Source organism: Eutrema salsugineum, unplaced genomic scaffold (genome assembly GCF_000478725.1).
Source record: "Eutrema salsugineum unplaced genomic scaffold, Eutsalg1_0 scaffold_4, whole genome shotgun sequence".
NCBI lineage: Eukaryota > Viridiplantae > Streptophyta > Magnoliopsida > Brassicales > Brassicaceae > Eutrema > Eutrema salsugineum.
The window spans coordinates 4686551-4709436 of NW_006256686.1; the positions used below are offsets into that span (position 1 = coordinate 4686551).

General features: G+C 38.7%; 4 protein-coding genes across 6 annotated transcripts; 2 read left to right on the forward strand and 2 right to left on the reverse strand.

Moving 5' to 3' along the window:
• The first annotated feature begins 1286 nt into the window (after window positions 1-1286).
• Window positions 1287-1879, forward strand: LOC112084394. The gene is made up of 2 exons (XM_024153518.1): window positions 1287-1721; window positions 1793-1879. The coding sequence occupies exons 1-2, from the start codon at window positions 1287-1289 to the stop codon at window positions 1877-1879; spliced, it is 522 nt and encodes a 173-aa protein (XP_024009286.1).
• Window positions 1880-11537: 9658 nt separating this feature from the next.
• LOC18014029 (rho GTPase-activating protein 5) lies at window positions 11538-12365 on the reverse strand. Its single transcript, XM_024153945.1, has 2 exons — window positions 11702-12365; window positions 11538-11616 (listed from the first exon to the last, which is right to left on the reverse strand). Exon 1 carries the CDS (start codon window positions 12253-12255, stop codon window positions 11818-11820), a length of 438 nt encoding a protein of 145 aa, XP_024009713.1. The 5' UTR covers window positions 12256-12365; the 3' UTR covers window positions 11538-11616; window positions 11702-11817.
• Window positions 12366-18574: 6209 nt separating this feature from the next.
• On the forward strand, window positions 18575-20162 carry LOC18013684 (rhodanese-like domain-containing protein 4A, chloroplastic). 3 transcript variants are annotated; one of them, XM_006418561.2, is made up of 4 exons: window positions 18578-19218; window positions 19408-19510; window positions 19654-19781; window positions 19865-20162. In XM_006418561.2, the coding sequence occupies exons 1-3, from the start codon at window positions 18617-18619 to the stop codon at window positions 19759-19761; spliced, it is 813 nt and encodes a 270-aa protein (XP_006418624.1). In that variant the 5' UTR covers window positions 18578-18616; the 3' UTR covers window positions 19762-19781; window positions 19865-20162. The 3 variants fall into 3 exon arrangements, with proteins under 3 accessions (XP_024009534.1, XP_006418624.1, XP_006418623.1); XM_024153766.1 differs by having other exon boundaries at window positions 18575-19218; window positions 19449-19510; window positions 19654-20162; XM_006418560.2 differs by having other exon boundaries at window positions 19654-20074.
• A 3-nt stretch (window positions 20163-20165) lies between these two features.
• On the reverse strand, window positions 20166-22658 carry LOC18013685 (putative rRNA methyltransferase YqxC). The gene is made up of 9 exons (XM_006418562.2): window positions 22425-22658; window positions 21869-21935; window positions 21699-21781; window positions 21494-21596; window positions 21237-21393; window positions 21017-21145; window positions 20837-20923; window positions 20654-20698; window positions 20166-20468 (listed from the first exon to the last, which is right to left on the reverse strand). The coding sequence occupies exons 1-9, from the start codon at window positions 22519-22521 to the stop codon at window positions 20322-20324; spliced, it is 915 nt and encodes a 304-aa protein (XP_006418625.1). The 5' UTR covers window positions 22522-22658; the 3' UTR covers window positions 20166-20321.
• Window positions 22659-22886: the final 228 nt, after the last annotated feature.

A 22886-nucleotide genomic window follows, 5' to 3' on the forward strand; every position in this document is an offset into this window, starting at 1 on the left:
TGGATTTCCGGATGTGGCACCAGTCTCTGATGATATGGAAGGGGATTTCGATGAACTTGATTTGTCAAATGAAGATGGAGAGATATGGGTTGGGAAAAAGTTCAGGAACAAGGAACACTTTAAAGTCACGTTAGCCATCAATGTGCTGAAGAATGTAGTGACGTTCGAATTCAAAAGGCATGCAAAGAAGAATGTCCAGCAAAGATATGTGATTGGAGGGTGTTGGGGTGTCAAGTTGGCGACTCTGCGTTGTATGAGGTGAGGAAGGCGTGCTTGAAGCATACATGCCACCCGGATACAAGAAAGAAATTTTCTAAGCATGTGACTTCTAAAGTCATGGCGGCCCTGCTAAAGTCTAAGTACGAGAATGCAATAGTTGGTCCACGTGCGAGTGAGCTACCTACGATTGTTCTCTCCGAATATAATATTATAGCCTCGTACTGGAAATGCTGGAAAACTAAGGAGCTGGCTATATACTCTGCTCACGGAACACAAGAGACTTCTTTCAAATTATTACTGATTTACCTCCATGTGCTCAAGTATGCTAATCCCGGCACCATAACAAATTTGTCAACCGAGAGAGATGAAAAAGATGGAAAATGTATGATAAGGTTTAAGTCCGTATTTATGGCATTGGCTGCGTGTATATCTGGATGGAAACATTTGAAACCGGTAGTTGTTGTTGATGGAACTCACCTGATTGGTAAGTATAAGGGTTGTCTGTTAACGACCAGTGGACAAGATTCTAATTACCATGTTTTTTCAATAGCGTTCGCCGTTGTTGATGCAGAGTCTGACTAGACATGGAGGTGGTTCTTTGAGAAGTTGGTAGACATTATTCCAGATTCCTCTGATCTTACTATTATCTCGGATAGGCACGATGGAATTGCCAAAGCTAAAAAGAAATAGTATCCACAGGCACACCACGGTGAATGTCTTGTCCATATCCAGAGAAATGTTCACGGTAAATACAAAGGTTCCGTTCAGAAAAGTTTGGTCGGAAAGGCTGGAGAAGCGTTCACAGTTTCTAATTTCAAGAAACTATATACGCAAGGCTGAAGGATGTTGATTATCGTTGTTGGGAGTACATGGAAAAAATCCCTCTTGTGCTGTGGACTAGATCACACTTTTCTGGTCAGAGGTATAATATGACCTCCAGTAACATTGCGGAGTCTCTGAACAATGCACTATTTGCAGCAAGAGACAGTCTAATCGTTGCAATGCTAGAATTTATCAGGTGAATGTTAAGTAGGTGGCTTGAATGCAGAAGAGAGAAAATTCAAAAGATGGATGGTGACATTCCAGAAGAAGTTGACAAGTTAATGAACCTGCAGCTTGAAAAATCTGCTGCACTATCGGTTCAAGGCATTTCTTTGTGGGAGGTTGAAGTCAGTTCTGAGTTCATAGGTGTACGGCGGCATGTTGATCTCCTAAACAAAACATGCTCATGTCTAGAGTTTCAGACATTGAAATACCCTTGCCGACATGCAATGGCCGCGGCTAGGCTTCGTCAAGTGGAGTACAGCAGTTTGGTTGATCCAATTCTTAAGAAATCAATTTGGAGTGCAACAGTTAGTGGCAAAATCCTACCAGTGCCCGACCCTGACAACATTCGTATCCCAGCTGAGGTGCGTGACCTGAATATTATGCCACCTAAGTCAAAACGTCAATCAGGAAAGCCTACGACGAAGAGAAAACTTTCAGCAGGAGAGTATCCTCAGGTTAGTGTACACTAAACAATTATTTTTCCCCAGTCATACTGATTACTGATTACTGATATACGCTGTTGCAGGTTGCGAAAAAAAAGAAGCCAAACAAATGCTCGAGATGTGGAAATCCCGGCCATAACCGGGCAAAATACAAGGAACCATTGGGTTGACCGGGTGTGGCTTTTGTGTGTCTTTTGTTGTGTTTAGGAAAGAGCAAGCCACATTGGTTTTTGTGTGTCTCTTGTTGGTTTTTTTGTGGGGATCTCGCTTTGGTTTTCGGATTTTGTTTCTTGCGTAAACTATGTGTCCATATATTTGAACTTGGCAAGGCATGAACTATGTTATATTTGTTATAAAATTTATGATGTATACTGGACAAGGTGTACACAGTTTGGCTTATGGCTAAATTTACATTATATGGTGTACGCATATAAATATAGGTGTATGCACATTATGCCTACCTAATTAGTGTTTTGCCGATTTGATTAGGACCTGTGGGTGAGGACTTGTATCACTGGGAAGCTATCATAAGGGGCCTAAAGGTTCACCCTATGAGAATGGTGTTTTCAAATTAGACATTCACTTTCCGCTTGATTACCCTTTCGCGCCACCGAGGGTAAGGAATGAAGCATATGATTGCTCTCTTAAATTTCTGTATTTTTAGGGTTTGGGATTTAGTCAATAAAGATTTCAATTACTAATAACACTGTTCTTGCAGGTGACGTTCAAAACAAAAGTGTATCACCCAAACGTTAATACTTATGGGAACATTTTTCTTAAGATGTTGAACCCAACTCACTTCAAGACCAACAACAGCATCAATGATGTATTTTTACTTATGAAAGAAAGAAATCATTATTGTCTTTAGCTTAATAATCTTAATTTTGATTAAATCAGGGCTTAACTATGTATACATGTCTATGTAAATAGGTACTCACTGAAATACACCAAATGTTAATTGCCCCCCAAATAAGTAAAGGACACTTTTTTGTTGAAGACAGGGCTGCTTTTGAAACCACTGCATTTGCATGGACGGTGGAGCACGCCGGAGGAGCATGAAGTCGTGAATTGTTCTATTCATTTTGTTTGTTGAATTGTGTTATATCTTTTGCAAAAAAATAAGACCACCATTTTGTTAGCGTGTTTTTGTCGAAGTTTATGACTTTAAATAATTTTTTATATCAATTTATGCTTTTTATGTTTAGGATTTCATAAATTGTCCAAGCATTTGTTAGTTTCGTCATTAATTACGTAAATATGTATCCGATATGAAACATAAGTCATCGAATATTAATTCAAAGATTCGTCATTACATACTATAAATGAAATATAGGTGTACACTTCATATAGTCTACACATACTCGTGTACACTTGAGAAGGTGTACACCATAAACTTATTTTTAAAGCATTTCGCAGATACGCCTAGCACACCAATATATGAAGCAACCATTGCAAAGTACTCGGATCTCAGGTTCAAAATGATCAAATGCACAATCAGACAGCTTGATGACGTCGTCGTTTGGATATGAAAATGAGTCTAAGTACGTATCCATGTATGCAGTACCGTAATATGAAATCTCAAGAATTAACTCCTCACTTAACTGTCGTACGCGCTCTGACTGTAGACTTCCATGATGCGTTGCCAACAGTTGCAATGTTTGGCTTGCGGAACAAGGGTCACCCAAGCAAACGCTGAACATGGCCGACGCCAGGGTCGAGAGAGCATCGGTGGGAACATTTGGTTCCAGCATGTTCCTACTTTCAATGAGATCGGCGCCTTGGGTTGCAAGTCTCAGGCCTTCCCAGTATCTTGCCTCAGGGTTTCCACTCGCCAAACATTTTAGAAAGAATGGGCGTCTTTCGTTTCCAGGGCATATGTCGTTGGGGACACAGCAAAGGGCATAAATGTTGCAAGATTTGAGGACACCGTCGGTGAAAACAAGCCGGAGTGTGCGCTTTCCAGCGCGGACAAATGGTCCGAGTCGCCAAAATGCTTCACTGCTGACCATCTTGAGGATTTCTATAAGAATTTCATCAGGCAAGTCTGGGAGCGTCATGTTTGGTTTAGGGTTTGTTTTCGTTGGAAAGGAGGCAATTTTAGTTAAGACAAAGCAAATTCATCATATATGGACTTCACTGGTGTGTGGTTGGGGGGGTGGAGAATTTATGATACGGTTGAAAATAATATAATAGTGTTCTGCCTTTTATTAAATATTTCACCTAACCATTTTCTACCCACCATTTTTTAAGAATAATGGTCAGTTCGCTTTTATTAAAGTGCCCGAAACCAGTTTCCTTTATAATGTAGTGCGACGTGTTGAGGTCAATTTAGCAGTTATTGAATTAGGACATTTATATGTCTATCCACCCTGTCTACAAATAAAGCGAATCAAATTTATTTTTCCGCACACTTAAACAACAATGCACTACTTAGACGATGATGTTTTAGGGTTAATAGTAAAGAAACTATCTGAGGATGAATCCTACCATCTTGGCTCCATCATTCGTGCAGGAAAACGTGGAAGAGCCATCGAGTTCACTGACGACGTGTTACGGTCTGCAGACATCTCTCGATTGGTTGAGTCACTGATCGACGTATCCCCAAACAACCCTTACCGCCCATTCTTTGAACGTTGTCTTGGTGCCTACAATCCACGAGCTATTTATTTCGAAGTCATTAGAGTTGCCGTGCGTGAGCGAAGATTGTATTCAGCGATTAGGATGCTTAACCGACTTGTCCCATGTGATAAACATGTTACTTTCGCATGTGCCATGTTTGAAATTTGCGTCGGACGTCCACGAAGGGCTAAAAAACTCCTCACGTATGTATTCACCCTACACGTCCCTTATGCGGCTAATGAAATGAAGCTGTTAGCGCACGAAGTTATACGTCACGTATGGGAGTTCGCTCTAGGGCCGTTTCAAGATACGTGGGGTAGCCTTTGGTCCTTCCCCATCACCCTAGCAGAAGAACCTATATCGGAGTGTGTAGATGAGCATTATGATGGCACAAATACACCAGACTGCGAGTATTGTCTTCTACAATGCACGGCTCTGCGCATAAGATATTTTCTTTAATTTAATTTTTTTAATTGCAACTACTAGTTTAATTTTTGTAATAAATTAAAGGTAGAAAGTAAGTAAACATCACTTCACAAACTTATTGTAACAAGTAGCTACTAAGAACGTAACTAGTTGTAACAATGTAACTAGTAGTTTAATCTTTGTAGTTATCTTTAGTAACAATGACACTAACAACTACTTTCAGTAGTTATCTTTAGAAATAAATTAAAGGTACAAAGTAAGTAAACATCACTTCACAAACTTATTGTAATATTACTTCTTTTCATGTACACATTAAACCCTGCAACTACTAAGAACGTAACTAAATTAAAGGCTCCAAGTAAGTAAACATCACTTCAAAAAGAAGGTAAGAAAACTAATTGTCTTACCATTAACTATTTCTCAACAAGAACTACCCATCAAATTCAATATATAGTTTCATAATATTGAGAACATAGTTCACCCTACACAAACCCAATAACCTTCCAAAAAAATGCCAGATTTACCAGATCATGTTTTCGAAATCATTGTCAAGAAAGTAGCTAAGTCTGACTGCATCTACCTTGGACCGATTATTCTGGCAGGGACCTGTGGTAGAGACATTGCGTTTAGCGCGGAAGTACTCAGATCGGCGAGCCTATGGCAATTGCATGACACACCATCTCGGATATACCCTGGTGGAGTATATCGACCTTTTTTCCTGCGCTGCTTAGCCTCGAGAAATCCACGGGCCATATTGCTCGAAGCTATAAGGTTCGTGGCAACAGAGGAGAAGATCTATACCGCCATCAGGATGCTAAATAAGCTCATTCCATCAGACGTCTATGCCACTTACAGCTGTGCTATTTTGCAAATGTGCCTGGGTCACCCTAACGGAGGGAACAAACTTCTAAAGATGGTTTTTCAGGTACCACTATCCTCATCATTCGCGTGAACTTCGTGAAGTGGCCGAAGATCTAGTATACTTATTCTGGTCATTTTTCCCACGTAATAAAGATACATACAAGAAAAAGTTCAGGTACCCTAGTCTCATTCATGAAGAAACTGACCCGTCGTGCGGAATGTATCACTATAATTTGCATTATATTAGTACTTGTGAAAAATGTTATCTTAAATGTTCGGTACATCGCATAGCATACATACTTTAGTATCGATGTGGTATGGTTGCTAGTCGCTTGTTTTTTAAAATATAATATTTCAATATATTTTCCTATTGTTGTGGTGATTGTCTTTCATGAAGAAGTTGTATTGCAAAACTAAATATGGAGTTTATAAATTTTGTAAGAGTAATTAATAATTTTATTTTAGTTGCAAACAGCCGTATGTCTAAAAAGGTATATGATCCCGTATACCTATGTAGGTGGACGTAAATAGGTGTACGTCCTTTGGTGGACGTATTTATTTCATTTCCAAGCACTCTCATTTCAAATTCTTCGTTTAAAATTTGTAATTTTATTTAAATTTCAAATAGCTTTATGTTTCAAATCTGTTTCTGATCCCGTATACGTAAGTAGGTGTACGTCCATAGGTATACGTGAATAGGTGTACATAAATAATTAATGTCAATGAGATAAAATTTACGTGAATAGGTGTCCAACCAATTGCAATTCGAATTTGGGAAGGATAAATTATCTAAGCACTCTCATTTCAAACAAGCGTATGTCCAAGTACATCATAAAATATCCAACAACTTATTTATTTAACAAGCCACTCTCATTTCAAAGTTTTCATTTAAAAATGTGTAATGTTATTTTATTTTCAAACAGCTTTATGTTTGAAATCTGTTTATGATCCCGTATACGTAAGTAGGTGTACGTACATAGGTATACGTGAATAGGTGTACATCATTAATTAATGTCAATGAGATGAAATTGATATCCAACCACTTTCATTTCGATTTTGGAAGGCTAAATTCTCCATTTTTAAAAAAATTTCAAACACCTTTATGATTAATTACTACATTTACGAACATAATTATCATAAAATCAAGTACTAAGAAAGATAATGTTTATACAAAAAGTAAGAGTTTCAACTAATAAGCGAAAGTAGACATGCAAATGAAAAACATTAGTTGTAGTTCGGAATACTAAGACAACATCAATAATTAAAGACACACGAAATGCAACAAAATACTAAGACACATAAGGTTACGGCTTTCACCAATTGAGCATCAACGACCAGCTTGGAACGACGTTCCTAATGAAGCGGAAGAACCTTTGGGTCTCTTGGGCCCAGAAACAGGTTGTGCACTTTGGCTCCTTAAAATCTTCTTCAAACCACTGGTGCCAGTAATTGATAACCCCGCACTGACAGGTGTACAACGCCAGGAATCTCGGATGAAAGGCAGCCGCTTTCTCAGTGAAATCGATTAACAAGTCGAAATTCCATCCGTGTGAAACGTGGGCCAGCAACAACCGGCTCATCCTCCTCCGATTTTGCACCATGAGCCTGCCCAAATACTCCTCTGCACGGACGAAGTCTTCCGGCACTGCTCTGAGCCACATCCTGTACACAAAAATGGCTCGGTCGTAGCCTCTCTCCGCAGCATCCCTTATCAATTCCACGCCTTCACCATCTTGGAACAAAAAGTAGGCTTGCATCTCCCTCTGGAAAATAACCCCTGGATTATCCGCGTCATGGAATCTCCTCATCATTGTTGGGTAATGTGGAACCGCCGCTTGTTCATGGAGGATTTGGGCGGGATCAATCGCTTGATAGAAACCCCTGCTTGTGCCGATATGGTTGATAGAACATACAACACGAAGGCGGGCTATTTCCCTTAAAGATGGGTTTGTAGCGGCCAAAATTGTTTCCAGCAATTCATCAGGGACTAAGAGAAGATGGGAAAAATCACCATCACCACCTCTGTTTCTCCTTGGAACCATCATTTATTTCGATGAAAAAAGAAAGAGAATAGATAAGAAAAGGGATTGAGGAAGAAGAGAATAAATTAAAAAGGGAATGAAAGAGGAAGTTATGATGGTTCTAAGTAGGATGTTACGGTGAAGGGATTGAATTTAAAGAGGTAGTGCGGTTTTAATAGAGCCGAATAGTTGTCTTTGAAGAGAGACGTTGAAAAGAGACGAAAATGTGTCTTTTCGTTTGCCGGCAAAATTAAATTACCACAATAAATACAGAGAATAACCAAATCCAAGAAAAATTCACCATTTAACTTTTATGATTTATGATTTAATTTAATTTATGATATACCACAATACTTTTATGATTTATGATTAAATTGAAATTTCAATAACAACACATATCTTTTTATATTTTGGAAACTATATTTTCTTGTCATCATTACAGTTTCAGTTTTCTCAACATCACGTTAACCGAGATATGGAGTACAGATTGAGTCCACATTGACGAAATCATAATTAGTTTTTAAATTATGCGTACAGAAATAGGTAAAGTGAGACTTTAAATAGATAATATCGTTTGTATACCAAATCTTCTCCAAAAATTCCCACAAAAGAGATAATGTCGTTTGTATACTAAAAATATATAATATGTGATAAATGTCTTTAACATTCAGGTGTACAAATTTAGGTGTACACATCCTAAAAAAACAGCAAAAATAATATGAAATATCGACCAAATGGACTACATATTGAGTCCAGATTGAGGTGTTCTTTATTTTCTAGTTATTAGGCGTATAGAAAGAGGTAAACTGAGACTTTAAAGATATAAGAGATAATGCTTCTCGAAAAACTACCACAACCACCCACCAAAATTAATTAAAGTCAAACAAAATTAAAGTAAATATACATAGAAACAAACACAAAGTATACATACATACATAGAATGCGTAAATAATTATGTACAAACAAAAGATCAAATCATAAAGTACGAAATATCGAATCAAATCGATTACATAACCTAAAGAAACATATTCACAGATGCTAATCAATTAGATAAATTCTGAAATAACAGCAAAAGATGCTAATTATATTGGTGTACACAACGCCGAGGTGTACACACCGAAACTGGTTGAGTTTCACCAATAAGTCACCATTTTTCCATTGACGGCCCTGACCTCACTGCATACCAAACAAATACGAAGAACTTTTGTGTTTCCTGTGCCCAGAAATACGACGTGCACATGCTTGGCCCCTTTAACAATTTGTCATGTCAATCAAGTTGAGCATTGGCAACACCACAGCGACAAGACCAAAGCTTCCCAAACTGAGCATTAGTTTCAAATCTCCTCTTCGAGAATTCTTTAGGCAAATTATTGACATAACCACGCTCACCTCCATTAATAATTTTCCGAATTATTCTCCTCATTGCCCCTCTGCCTAGTTTTGAAAGATACTCTAAACCCACGGGGTCTTCGATCACTGCTTTCATGTACATCCCATACATGTAAACACCTGTTTCGTACCCCATATCTGCAGATTCCTTTATGAGTTTTATGCCACAATTGTCTCCACGGTAGAAGTAGTCTTGCATCCCCTTCATGAACAGCAAACCCGGATTGCGTGCGTCATACATCCTCCTCAACAAGTTGGGAAATTCCCAACTTGCGATAAAAGGCATATCGAAGTCTTCGGGAATAGGCATCTCCAATTTCACGGGATCAACCGATGCTAGAAAATTATTGGTTAAAGTGCAGGCCTGGAACCGTTTGCAAACTTGCTTTAGTGTGAAAATTTGTTGGACGGAGTTGCAACTGTATGCGAGAACCTTCTCCAATAGTTCGTCGGATAGCGCCATCAGAGGGGATCGACAATCACGGATATCTGCATTACATCGCCCTCTCTTTGGTGCCATAGTTAATTTTTGAGGTTGATTTGTGAAGAAAACGGTTGTTTATGGAGATAGAATAAGTGCGGTTTAGGATTTGTGAGGATAACGGTTGTTTATGTTGCATATATATAATTATTAATGGGTGTCTTCGTTCAATTAAAAAATAGACATATATATAATTATTAATAATTCACACTAACTGAGCGCATACATTAAATGCAGTTACCGTTAAGATTGTAAATTTGGTGGCTAAACCAAAATTTTGTTGTTGTACACCCATTTGATGTACAACTAAATGCATATTGGTGTACAGATACCAAATTAATCCGGCAACAAAGTATTCACACACCAATTAATAAATACTAAAGTAAAGTAAAGTATAAAGAAATTTTTCTTGATGTACACCCATTTGATGCATTTGTGTACACCTAGATGCATATTGGTGTACGGATACCAAATTATTCCGGGAACAAAGTATTCACACACCAATTAATAAATACTAAAGTAAACTAAAGTATAAGCATATAAATTATCAAATGTACCCACATCCTAAACATTATCAAACACATAATCCAACAAATACACATTTCATAAACTATAAAGTTCACCATTCGTCCTAAGCATTGGCAACAGCCGGATTCCCAACAAACTCTTCGTATGAGTCCATGGCGTATTTCTCCCTTAACCTGTCAACGTCATCGTCCGTTATCAAACCCATATCCTCCACTCCAAGCCCTGCAGCATGCATCTCTAAGAATTTGGCCGCACATGGACCACAGTCACCGGATCTCTCGTTCTGATATATGCCCTCCGAACGACTCCATGTGTAAGGGGTGGTGCGTAGCCCTTCCGTTAATTTGCTATCCAAATAACGCTTCAATATAAATGACATACTTTGACACACGGGCGCCATATACTGCTCCACAGCCGCTTCATCATTATGACTAATGAATGAGTCCAAAATCTCTATGTTGCCCATTTTAAAGTCAATTACAAGGCCCACCCAATGCTCAGACCCCCAGTTCATCGGGACGTAGACAACGTCCACAAACCGTAGAAACATTTGTCTCTGACGCTGATTAACCCAATTTGCAGGTTTTCCCAATACAATGCCCTGAATGGTTTTCCCCCAGTCATACTGATTTTTGTCTCCAGATATGAAACCGTTGTAGTAGTTGCCGATGATAAATATGAACAAGGTGTCTACAAATGCTACCCTGTCTTTCAAGTATATTTCACCTCTACGTCTCCAAAGCATGGCCATTATGACTTGCATGTGTTGACGAATAACAAAAAATAAATAACAGATAATACAGATAATTAAAGAAATTCAGTAGGTACTAACTATATACTTACCATCGTGTTAATCCACTCAGTAGGCTTCGCAATTGGTAGGAAAAATTGATTGTTCACAGTATGACCAGTGACAATGCAAAAGTCACTGTAATGAGAGCAATTGGTAATTGATAACAATGAAAGTTTAAGGAAAATTTGCTTTGCATACGATATAACTTACATGTTCCTTTCACGCGATAATAACTCCTGGAATGCCTTGAACTGGTCTTGTTCCACTGTTTCGAGTGGTTTGTACGCAGCTTTCGATCTGGATACAAATAGAGCTTTCACCTTGGAATCTGCGGTGTAAATATCTCGAATCTTGTCTGACCGTACGCGTGCGCGTTTTCCTCTACCTCTTCCTCCACTTCCTGTTCCTCTACTTTTTCTCTTTACACCAGACGATCCCTCAACTTCTTGTGGGGGGTTTTGGAGTACAAGGGGTCTTCTGCGAAGCATCACTTGCATCCTCAGGCGCAGTATGGTAATATTTCACCGTATTTGAGTCCTCCTCATTAGCCACAGCCTACAAACCACCATAATAATAAAGCGTATACCATATCAATCGTATACCTAGCGTATATCTAAAGAGTACCGTATACACAAGCATATCATATGAACAAGTTTAATGTCTGACCTGTGCATCATGTGCATCTGTCTGCGCTTCATTTTTCTTATATGCGTAACTCAATGGGTGAGCAGTCTGAGGTTTGTAGACTACTAAGATGCCTGACCCTAAATTTATTCGACCATCATCCACCTGAATAAGTCAGAAAAAATATTGCATAGTACACACCCGTTATGAAACTTAATATAGTCAGCTGTTGACTCAACAATTAGCTCACCTCGTTGGGGCCAGAAGGTGGATCTTCATCCGGATTGACGGAGTAAGAAGGTGGGCGACTTGTTCCTGAATTGGCTTGTTCAGGTTCAGGGGTCTTCGTCAGAGCTTCTGGAGTCTTCAAGTTAGCATGGTCCTTGGGAGAATAATGGTCCCCGCCGTAGTAAGTATAGGTCCCTTCTTCATCATCTCTTTCTTTCTGGTGTACACTTGTACACCATCATCATGGCGTACACTAGACTGTGCACCATCATCACCTCCTTCTTCACCTCCATCTTCGTCTTCGTCTTCATCTTCATCCGGCTTCTGACCATCTTTTTTTGGATTCTGTCCTTCGTCATCCTGTTCCCCATCTTCTTTTGACTGGTGTACACCGTCATCTTCTTCGTCCTGTTGGTATACGCCCAATCTCTTGTCCAACTCGGTCTTAATCTTATCCAGGAGCAATTCATTCTGACTTACTATCCATCTTTTAAGATCTGCAATCTGTCCACTTTCAGGGCTTTCAACTTCCGATAGATTAGACGAGTTCTTGCCCCTGCCTCTTTTCCTCTGCATCTTTCGTTTTTCAGTTTGATGAGTTTTCAGTTTCTTCTTCGGTCGGGTGGATGGCTCCGGTTCCTGTTCATTGGTAACCTCGTCCTCTGCATCACTAAGATCCACGATAGGTGCCGGTGCCACAGCAAAATCCGAAGGTGTGAATTTGTACCCCTCGGCCATGAGTTCCTGCATGAATGCAACTTCAGCATCCTCTACCTCATCTCCCCAACACAATTCATTATGTTGGTCATTGCCAACATCATCCACTACCATCTGTTTTACAGACAACTAAGACAAAAAAACAATTGCAAAATTACCAACACAATCACAGAGTACTTATCTTATAAGACAAGTACTACAAAATAAGACTACAAATAGTACTAAATATAATACTACAAATAATTTTGCAGAGGGTCGGATTCCACGGCAAGTATGTCCTCAAGATGCAATAGTGTGATAACGTTTTGACAACCTTCGGGATCTTCAATGAAAGTCTTCAAGTTATCAGGTTGAGGAATTTTGGAGACCAACATTGGTATAGATTGGAGGGCCATGAGTTGTAGTGATAGAGGGAACCCGTAGCATGCACTGGTTTTCTGTTTAAGTTGACGACGCAATCGTGTTAAAGGATTCTCCCTTTTCTCGGCATCCGTTATTGTCTTTGGAGCTTGAAAATGAGATACTGTTTTGTTAAAGGATACCCTCCCCCATTGATACAGCATGAACCTATCCAAGTCAGTCAACATCTCTACGTATTTCTCGGTCAGGGCCAGATTTTTGCTATTGCAAAAGAGAACACCGTCGACAAGAACGATTAGGGCCAATGGTAGCCGTTTCCATCGGGGTAGATCTGGGTCCTTTAGCATTTCAAGCACATCAAACACGTTCATAGCGGTCGCTCTTCCAAACAGGTCTTTCCAGATTCCTGTCTTTCCGACATCTTCTTCTTCTTCTGTGCTATCAGGTTCGGGATTGCAATTCAATTCAGTGATTCCCGTATCGAATATCTCAGAGGCTGTCCACCAAAGAGGAACCAAATCTCATGTTTCTTTGTGGTTACAAGTTGTCGTGATAGAAGGGCATGGACTAGTTTGGCGCTGTTGCAACATCTTGAAACAGGTAAATGGAAGAACTTCCCAAACTAGGAATGAAGTAGCTTCTCAAGATCTTCAGTACCCTTTAACGCCTCGACAAGGAGGCCAATGACATTGGCCTTTGAATATATGTTCAACCGAGCACCAACGGGGTAGCAACCATCGCCGAGGACCCTTTTTGGTAGCTTTTCCGAAAGGTTATTTGAAGCTTCTCCATCTTCCATGCATGTATTTGAAGCTTCTCCGTCTTCCATTCCTGTATTTGAACCAAAACAACAAATCCGAAATGCAGGAAAGATATAATATTCTGGAGAAACAGTTAAATGCAAACCAGGGGAAGATTTTGAAGGAAAGGAGTTCGAAGGAGTTCGAAGGAGAGAACAGAGATCTAGAAAAACTACCCTATTCGTATGATCTTATATATAAACTTCTGTAACTGTTTCTAGATGATATAAGAGTAATCCAACCGTTTGAATTCAATATATAGACATAACTACTAGAGTTCATAACGCTAATACATAAATCAGGTCAATCAGGCGCCCCGTTTCAATCTTAATTTGAGTTAACAAACAGCCAGTACAGTTCATACAAGGTCGAAGTTCATAAAAGTAACTTACTTTTAGAATTCTGAGCAGGCCATTCTAGAAGAAGAGGAGCGAATTGTACTTTGGAGCTACACCGCCGGCGTGGATTGAGACGACTCGCGTGGATGTGATGTTCAACCCGGTCACTCCGTCGCAGTGGCAGGGGCGGTATGGGCGACTGCTCTGTCGGAGCTGTCTTTGAGTTACTCCGGAGCACTCGCCTGGACACCGGAGACACGATGTTGCGCCTAAACTATTTTTTAACTCTCTGCGCCATTACAACGGTCACTCGGAGGGCTAATCGGAGATGGATTGCCGGAGATGCTAGATGGACTACGTCCAGATGTGGATCCCAAATTTTGTTTTTAATTTAAATGTTGGGGTGTCGATAAATTATACATTTGGTTTTACTTCGGTTTATGATATTGGACTTCGGTTTATGATTTTGTGTCATCGGTTTACCAAATTGGATTTTACCAGAAATTTTTAGTTATTTTACTTCGACAATGGCAATTTTGAAAATTAAATATTGTCTTAGGGGCCTAGCGGGAAGACAAACAGTAAAAACAACTCTATCCTTCCTTGGTTTTCAAAACTACCTATTCCTCTAATTTAAAACTTAAAAACTACCCATACAGCAATTTTCTCTATTTTTTTACACTAAAAAAACGTTTGCGGGGCCCGTGAGAACAAACGTATGCAGGGCCCATCAATTTCTCCCACGAATCGCAGTCGTCGATTCCGTGTAAGACTGAGGTTACACATTTATAAAGTAACTTTTAAAAGCTGGCAAAAAATAAATAAATAAAGTAACTTTTTAAAAACTTTATTTCATTTCGCTTTTCCAATCCTAGTGTTTACTGTTTAGGATATTTTCATTTCTTTTTTAGAGAAGACGCTAGAGGTCTAAAAAACACAATAAAGATATGTTTTCCAAAGGTACTCTGACAATCAAATCGAAAACAGCTTAATAGACTACAATATAGTTGTATGGAGAGCGTAAAAAGTTTAAAAACTCTAAGAAGACGCTAAGGGTCTGAAAATACGATGAGAATATGTTTTCCAAGGGCACTCTGACGCTCAAGTCAGAAAACAGCTTAAAAGACCACAATATAGTTGTATGGAGAATGGAAAGAAGTCAGAAAACTCTAAGAAAGAAGGTGAGCCGAGAGTCATTGAGAAAGGTAGGATCTATCTGGACCTGAGAGTGAAAATGGGCTTTTTGCGATTAAAAAAAAAGAGAAAAAAATGTTTGAGAGTGACAAGACTCCACGGTTTAGGAACCACCGTGAAGAAGAAATAAAGTGAGATTACAGGAAAAATAGTCGGAATTATGTAGAATGCCTACAAAGCGTAACAATAAAGCGTATACCATATCATCATCAATCATATACCTAGATTGATAACCTGTGCATCATGTGCATCTGTTTGGGCTTCATTTTTAAATTCCTCCCGAGTCTCACCATAATCTGTTAGATATACGTAATTCAATGGCTGAGATTTGTAGATACTACAATGGCTGCAGCCAATGTTGTTCGATCATGATCACCATCCACCTAAATTAACCAGCGAATTAATACATAATACACTCGTTATCACACTTAATATAGTCACAGCTGACTAACCAATTAGCTCATCTCATTGGAGTCAGAACATGATGCTTTCTCCGGATTGGCACAGAAATCAGGTGGGCGACTTGTTCTTGAATTGGCATGTTCAGGGGTCTTAATTGGAGCTTCTGGAGTCTTGCTTGGAGAATGGTTCCCGCCGTAGTAGGTATAAGTACCTTCTTCACCATCTCTTTCTTGATGGTGTACACCACCATCTCCACCATCATGGTGTACACCACCTCTTTTTTTGATGGTGTACTTTGTCAGGCTGTACACCATCACCATCTCCACCATCTCCATCTGGGTGTACACCATCTATTTTTTAATGGTGTACTTTGTCAGGCTGTACACCATCTTTTTTTTTATGGTGTACACCACCATCTTATCTTCTTCGTCTAGGTGGTGTACACCAAATCTCATGTCTAACTCGGTCTTAATTTTAGCCTGGGCCCAGGAGTAACTCATTCTGTCTTACTATCCAACTTTTAAATTGTGCAATATGTCCACTTTCTGAGCTTTCATCTTCCGATACATTAGAGGAGTTTTTACCCCTGCCTCTTTTCCTTTGAGGTTTACGTTTTTCCATTTGATGTGAATTCAGTTTCTTCTTTGGTCGGGTGGATGGATCCGGTTCATGGTTTCCCTTGTCAGGAATATGAACCTCTTCATCATTAAGTTCTATGATAGGAGCCATAAAAAAATCCAAAGGTGAGAATTGTACCCATCGCCCATAAGTTCCTGCATGAATGCAACTTAGGCATCCTCTACCTCATCATCCCAACGCAATTCATTCTGTTGGTCATTGTCACCAACATCCACTACGGTTTCACAAACAACTGACACAAAAAAACCAATAAGGCTACTAATAATATTACCAATAGATCACCTAGTGCAGACTAATAAGACTACTAAAGACTACTAATAAGACTACTAATAATACTACTAATAATACTACTACTAAGAGTACAAATAATACAACTAATATGACTTACTAAAGGGTCAGATTCCACAGAAAGTCTGTCCTCAAGATGCAAGAGTGTGATAACGTTTTGACAACCTTCTAGATCGTCAACGAAAGTCTTCAAGTTATCAGGTTGAGGAATTTTGGAGACCAACATTGGTATAGATTGGAGGGCCATCAGTCGTAGAGACAATGGGAACCTTGCAGTGGTTTGCTGTTTAAGTTGACGACGCAATCGTGTTAAAGGATTCCCCTTTTTCTGCCTTGGTGATTGGCTTCGGAGCTTGAAAACGAGAAAAATTTTTGTTAAACGATATCCTACCCCATGGATACTGCATGAAGTAATCCAATCAGTTAACATCTCGGCGTATTTCTCGGTCAAAGCCAGATTTTGCTATTGCAGAAGAGAACACTGTCAACAAGCACGATTAGGGCCAATGGTAGGCGTTTCCATTTGGGTAATTCTGGGTCCTTTAGCATATCAAGCACTTGAGAAACGGTCATATGAGTCGCTCTTCCAAATAGGTCTTTCCACATTCTCATCTTCCCAACATCTTCTTCTTCTGCATTGCTATCAGGTTTGGGATTGTAATTCAATCTCGTGATTTTCTTAAACTCCTATATCGAATATCTCAGAGGCTGTCCACCAAAGACGAACCAAATCTCATGTTTCTTGGTGGTCACCAGTTGGCGGGATAGAAGAGTGTGGACTAGTTTGGCGCTGTTGCAATATCTTGCAACAGGTAGTTAAAATAGCTTTCCAAACTGGAAATGCAGTAGCTTCTCAAGATCTTAAATACCCTTAAACGCATCGACAAGGAGGCCAATTACATTGGTCTTTGAATATATATTCAATCGAGCACCAACGGCGTAGCAACTATCGCCCATGACCCTTCGTGGTAGTTTATCCGAAAGGTTATTTGAACCTTCTCCATCTTCCATGCCTGTGATAATCCCAAAACCAACAGGAAAATGCTAAATGAAGTGCTAAATAAGGGTATAATATTATAGAATTACAGTGAAATGCAAAATACACATGAGAAATGAGGGGAATGGGTGCGAAGGAAAATACAGGGATCTGGGAAAACAACCCTATTTCGAAATGCTCTCATATATAAACTTATGTAACTGTTTTATAGATGGTATAAGAGTAATCCAATTAGGCCAACCGTTTCAATTCGAAGTAGTTAATCGCCGAAAAAACAGAAGTAAAGTTAAGAAACCACTGGTTTAGGGTGGTAACGGACAACAGAAATTTATACGTAGGCGGAATAACTCACTTTTTGAATTCTGAGCATGAGAGTCAAGAAGAAGAGCAAATTGTACTCTGGAGCTAGACCGCGGTCGTCGATTGAAACCAGTCGACTCTATGGGCGGTTCTAATTCTTGAACCCTGTCACTCCGCCGCGGTGGTATTGGTGTCTGCTCCGTCGGCGATGTCTTGGAGTTACTCCGAAGCTGCTGCGGGACTCCCAGAGTTGCTGCACGCTTGCACCTAGACGATTTCAAAGGTCTCAGTGATATGACTGATGTTGATTTCAGAAGAACAACGATAAATTGGAGAGACTAATTGGAGAGGCTGGTCGAGAGATTGATTACGTCGAGGTGGATCCGATTTGTGTTTAATTTTGATGTATACGAGAAATTAAAAATTAGTTTAATTTTGGTTTATGAAATTAGAATTTAAAAAAAATAAATTTAACATTGGTTTAGCAAATTGGATTTAACAAAAAATATATTGTTATTTCTATTCGATAATGATAATTGTAATAAATAAAAAATTGTGATAAGGGTTTTTGCCGAAACATAAATAGTAAAAATTATATAATTTTTTGTGTAAAATTACCAATTTTTTAAATTAAAAATTTAAAAATATCTATTCATCAATTTTATCTATTATATAAAATATATAAAATATTCTAACTATACTTTTAATATGATCATATAATTAATTATAATTTTTTTAATGGTTATAAGATGCAATTTTCGTTAATTATAAATACTTTACTACCATATATTTTTCTTTTGCTAATTTCACCGAACAATTTAATTAATAGCGCTAATAAGCCCTTTACATTTCTTATCCTCTTGGCGCTTCTTCCACTCATCATCTCTCGTCGTCATTTAGTTATGACGTCTCTTCCGATTATCCTCTCAGCCTCTTCTCCTCCTCTGCGAAACTTATGCAAACCTTCCTCTTCTCGAATCCCAGATTCCGACCAATCTCCCATAACTCCACTCAAACTCTCGCCTTCATTACAGCTTCTATCCAAAACCCATCTCTCTCTCGCCGTTTCACAGATCATCTCAACTTCCCCTGTTCTCGCGTCAGAATCCTTCACCTCAATCACAGATCCTTCATCTACTGGGAAAATCGATTTGGAGTCAGTTTTGATTTCGATCGATAATTTCTTCAACAAGTACCCGTTTTTCGTGGCGGGATGTACATTCATCTACCTCGTGGTTGTGCCTGTGGTTATCTTCTACCTGAGGAAGTATAAACCAATATCCGCCATGAATGCGTTTCGAAAGCTCAAGAGCCAACCCGATTCGCAGCTTTTGGATATCAGAGATGAGAAGACTTTGGCTTCGTTGGCATCGCCGAATCTCAAGTTTCTTGGTAAGAGCTCGATTCAGGTTCCGTATAGTGAAGAAGACGAGTCGGGTTTCTTGAAGAGAGTCAAAGGAAGCTTCTCTGATCCGGAGAATACAGTTGTTTGTGTTCTTGACAAGTAAGGGTTAAACCAAAAGCTTCAAACTTTTAGCAAAATTGGGATGTTGCTTAAAACCAAAAGCTTCAAACTTTTATTGTGATCATTGTCACCAAACAACATGTTTCCAATGTCTTTGAAGATTTTTGTGGAAATTGATAGTTGCAGAGAGATCTCACATGTTTATTTAAACTTTGATGTGGAAGGCAGTTTTGATGGTAACTCCGTGAAAGTGGCTGAATTGCTTGTAGAGAATGGCTTCAAAGAGGCTTATTACATCAAAGGCGGCGCAAGAGGGAAGAATGGTTGGTTGGTATGTTACTTACATCTCTCTTTCTCTCTGGAATCAGTATGATGTTTATGTTTTGCTTTTGGTAGCTAGACTCCATTGATTCTGTCACAAATCCCGAGGGTCTGGTCTTTGTATTGCTGCCTTATTAACAATGATGTTCACAGGCCATTCAAGAGGAGCTTTTGCCTCCACCTGTGCATATGTATACATCAAAAAACACTAAAGCTCCAAGCAAGAACGAGGAGCCGTCCGTTGTTGGAACTGAAAACTGATTCAAGACCATAGCCTAATGGTAATGCACATTCACATTCATCATGCTACAACAGAAAGTTTCCTTTTTCTCTCTCTTCCAATTAGGTTGTCTCAACTTTGTAGTGGCAAGGCATATGATACTACCAGACCTTATGCGAAACGTTCTCTAGGTGAAAGATTTGTTATCTATTGAATGACCTGTTTAGATCTCAAGACCAGTCTTAGCTCTGTAAAAGCTAACATTTTCAAGATCCAGCTGCATTGCTCCTTTTCTACAGTCATTTCAATGAAATGAGACTTGTTATTATTATGAAATTCTTGTGTTTTCCAACTGTTATATTGCATTGTATGACAAGCTTCCAACAATAAAAAAGAAAAAAGCTCGTGTAAGCCCTAAAATGCTTCCTGAGATTCTTTAAAATTATTAACTTGCGATCCATTTGGTATTTATCTTTGGGATGAATGATATCAAGAATAGTTATAAAATCTGTCACTTAAACGTTAAATCATGGAATGAGTGAAAGAAGAGACAATAACATTACGCTCAAGGTTCTAACTTCACAGCAATGGAGGTATAAGTCTAGTATTCTTCTTCGCGTTTCACTGTCCCACGGTTGAAGCAAACCAAGAACTCTATGTTTCCCTCTGCGCCCTTTATGGGAGATTCGATAAACCCTTTGTTGGTAAATCCATAGAGCTCGACACCATTTATTATCTTCTCAAGAACCTTCACTCATAAACAAGAAATCACAGTTTGTTGTTACCACGTTTTCGACTAGCTATATAAGATAATGGCATAATCACTATACCAAAAGGAATCCAGGAGAGCAATAAACAGTGAGCATCAAATGGATGTGAGTTAACCAGAAAAGATTCAACTGTCTTAAAGAGGCCAGGGAGATACAAACATACCTCCTGATGTACTTCAGGATCTCTTACAATGCCACCCTTCCCAACCTTAAAAGGGAAACAAAATGTTGAAGAACAAATAGTAAAAATCGCAGAGATGATCTAATATATTATACATATGAGTCTGCTCTTCTTGGAGTTTAATCTATCAGAATTCTGGCATCTTAAAGTTAATAGATTGATTACCTGTGATCTTCGAGCTTCAAATTGGGGTTTAACCAAGGTAACTAGAGTTGCATTTTCTTTCATCACATTCATGATAGCTGGCATCACCTGTTCATAAGTTTTTAAGTTTAAAAATTTGCGGCTTATAACACAGAGGCAATCATACTTCTTGGAAACAAACCGAAACAGAAGCAAACTTACCTTGAGAATGGAAATGAACGAGAGGTCTAGTGTCACTACATCCACCATTTGAGGGAGTCCTGGGAGGTATCTCAGATTCGTCCTTTCTATAACAGTCACTCTCTTATCGTTACGAATCTTATCAGCTACCTGTTACAATACACCAAATAATCAACCGACTAATTAATAATTAAGAGAAGTTGCTTAGCAGACTGATTGCATGTTAGAAATCAACCAGCACCTGACCATAACCAACATCTACGCCATAAACATGAGCTGCACCATAACGAAGCAAACAATCCGTAAACCCTCCTGTAGAAAGTCCTGCATCAAGAACTACTTTCTCAGAAACATCAACGTCTAGCTTCTCAATCGCAGCTTCCAGCTTGAGCCCGCCTCTGCAAGTGAAGAAAAACAGTAGAGGACAGTCGACAAAAACAAGGGTCTCAAAGCACGAAGAAACTGTATAAACATAGAGCAACTTGGAGGAATAATCACCTACATACATATTTCGGAACCTCGGCTGTGATCTTTATGGACACACCATTGGATACAGGCATTCCAGCTTTACTAGCTCTTTTTCCATCCACAAGCACTTTGCCTAAATAACATTAAACACTAGAGATTAAGAACTAAACCAGGAACTTCTGTTTCTTTTCAAGACGAGTAACACATATCAATACAGAGAATCACCGGTACATACCTTGTAAAATCCATGATTGTATTAGTGTGCGACTGTATTCCTGATACCTTTCGAGACATGCCTCGTCCAGTCTCTGTTTCTTGCTGTTATAGAGCAAAGAAGAGCTCCATTACACGATGCAGATAAAGATTGAGTGTTCTTGATCTCAATAATAAAAGGAAGACCCTTACTTCTTTCCACGTATAGCAGTAGCAAAACATCTCATGGAACTGGATTCTCCAGCTCTAACCCATCTCGCTGAACAAACAAGATCAAAGATAGCATCACATTATCATACACGAAGCTAAAGAAGATAAAAAAAAACAAAAATTTCGAAGTTAAACATAGAATTGAGGCGCGATTCATCAGCAAAATTGTCTCTTTCCTCTAGCATTTGACAATTTAAGAATATAACAAGACATTATCTTCAACGAAGCTAAGGAAGATAAAAAAAAAACGAAAAACTTTCAACGAATCATTTCGAAATTGGAAGTTATACATAAAACTGAGGCGCGATTCATCAGAAAAATGGTCTCTTTCCTCTAGCATATGACAATTAAAAATATAAATTTTGGGTTTACACATCAATTAAATCGATGAATCGAAAAACTGACAATGCACTCTAAGTGTTTGTGAGTATTACTCAACCAAGAAAACTTCATAATAAGAGACAAGAACAGTCGATTTTTGATAAACCCGTAAAGTAGATTACATTTGCAAATAAGCCAGTAAAGTAGAGAAAAATACCAGAGAGAAGAGGATTCTGAGATTTGAAGAAGAATCCAACGAGAGAGCTGTTGCAAGAGCGCAAGGTTATGGGAGACTTTAGAACATGAAAACTCATCTTTTTTCTTCCTTGGGAAGAGAAGATCGAAGAAGCTTATTGATCTCTTCCTCAAAATGCGAAATTATTTGCAAGAGTGTTACAGCTTTTCTGACATTTGACAAATCCACACATACGCACAACTTTTGGATATTTCTTTTAGGGTTGGAACCGAAGCCTCTTTCCGAGGAAAAGGGACTCATTTTTTATACTCCTTATTCAGAATTATTTGATGTTTTAGAAGGTTTTTTTTATTCAGAATTATTTGATGTTCTCACTTTTCAATGCAAAATTTAATGAATTTTTATAGTTTTTGATATTTTATATTCTGCAGATTGTCTTCTTATTGGCTGAATGATATTTAAATAAATTATAAATAATACTCC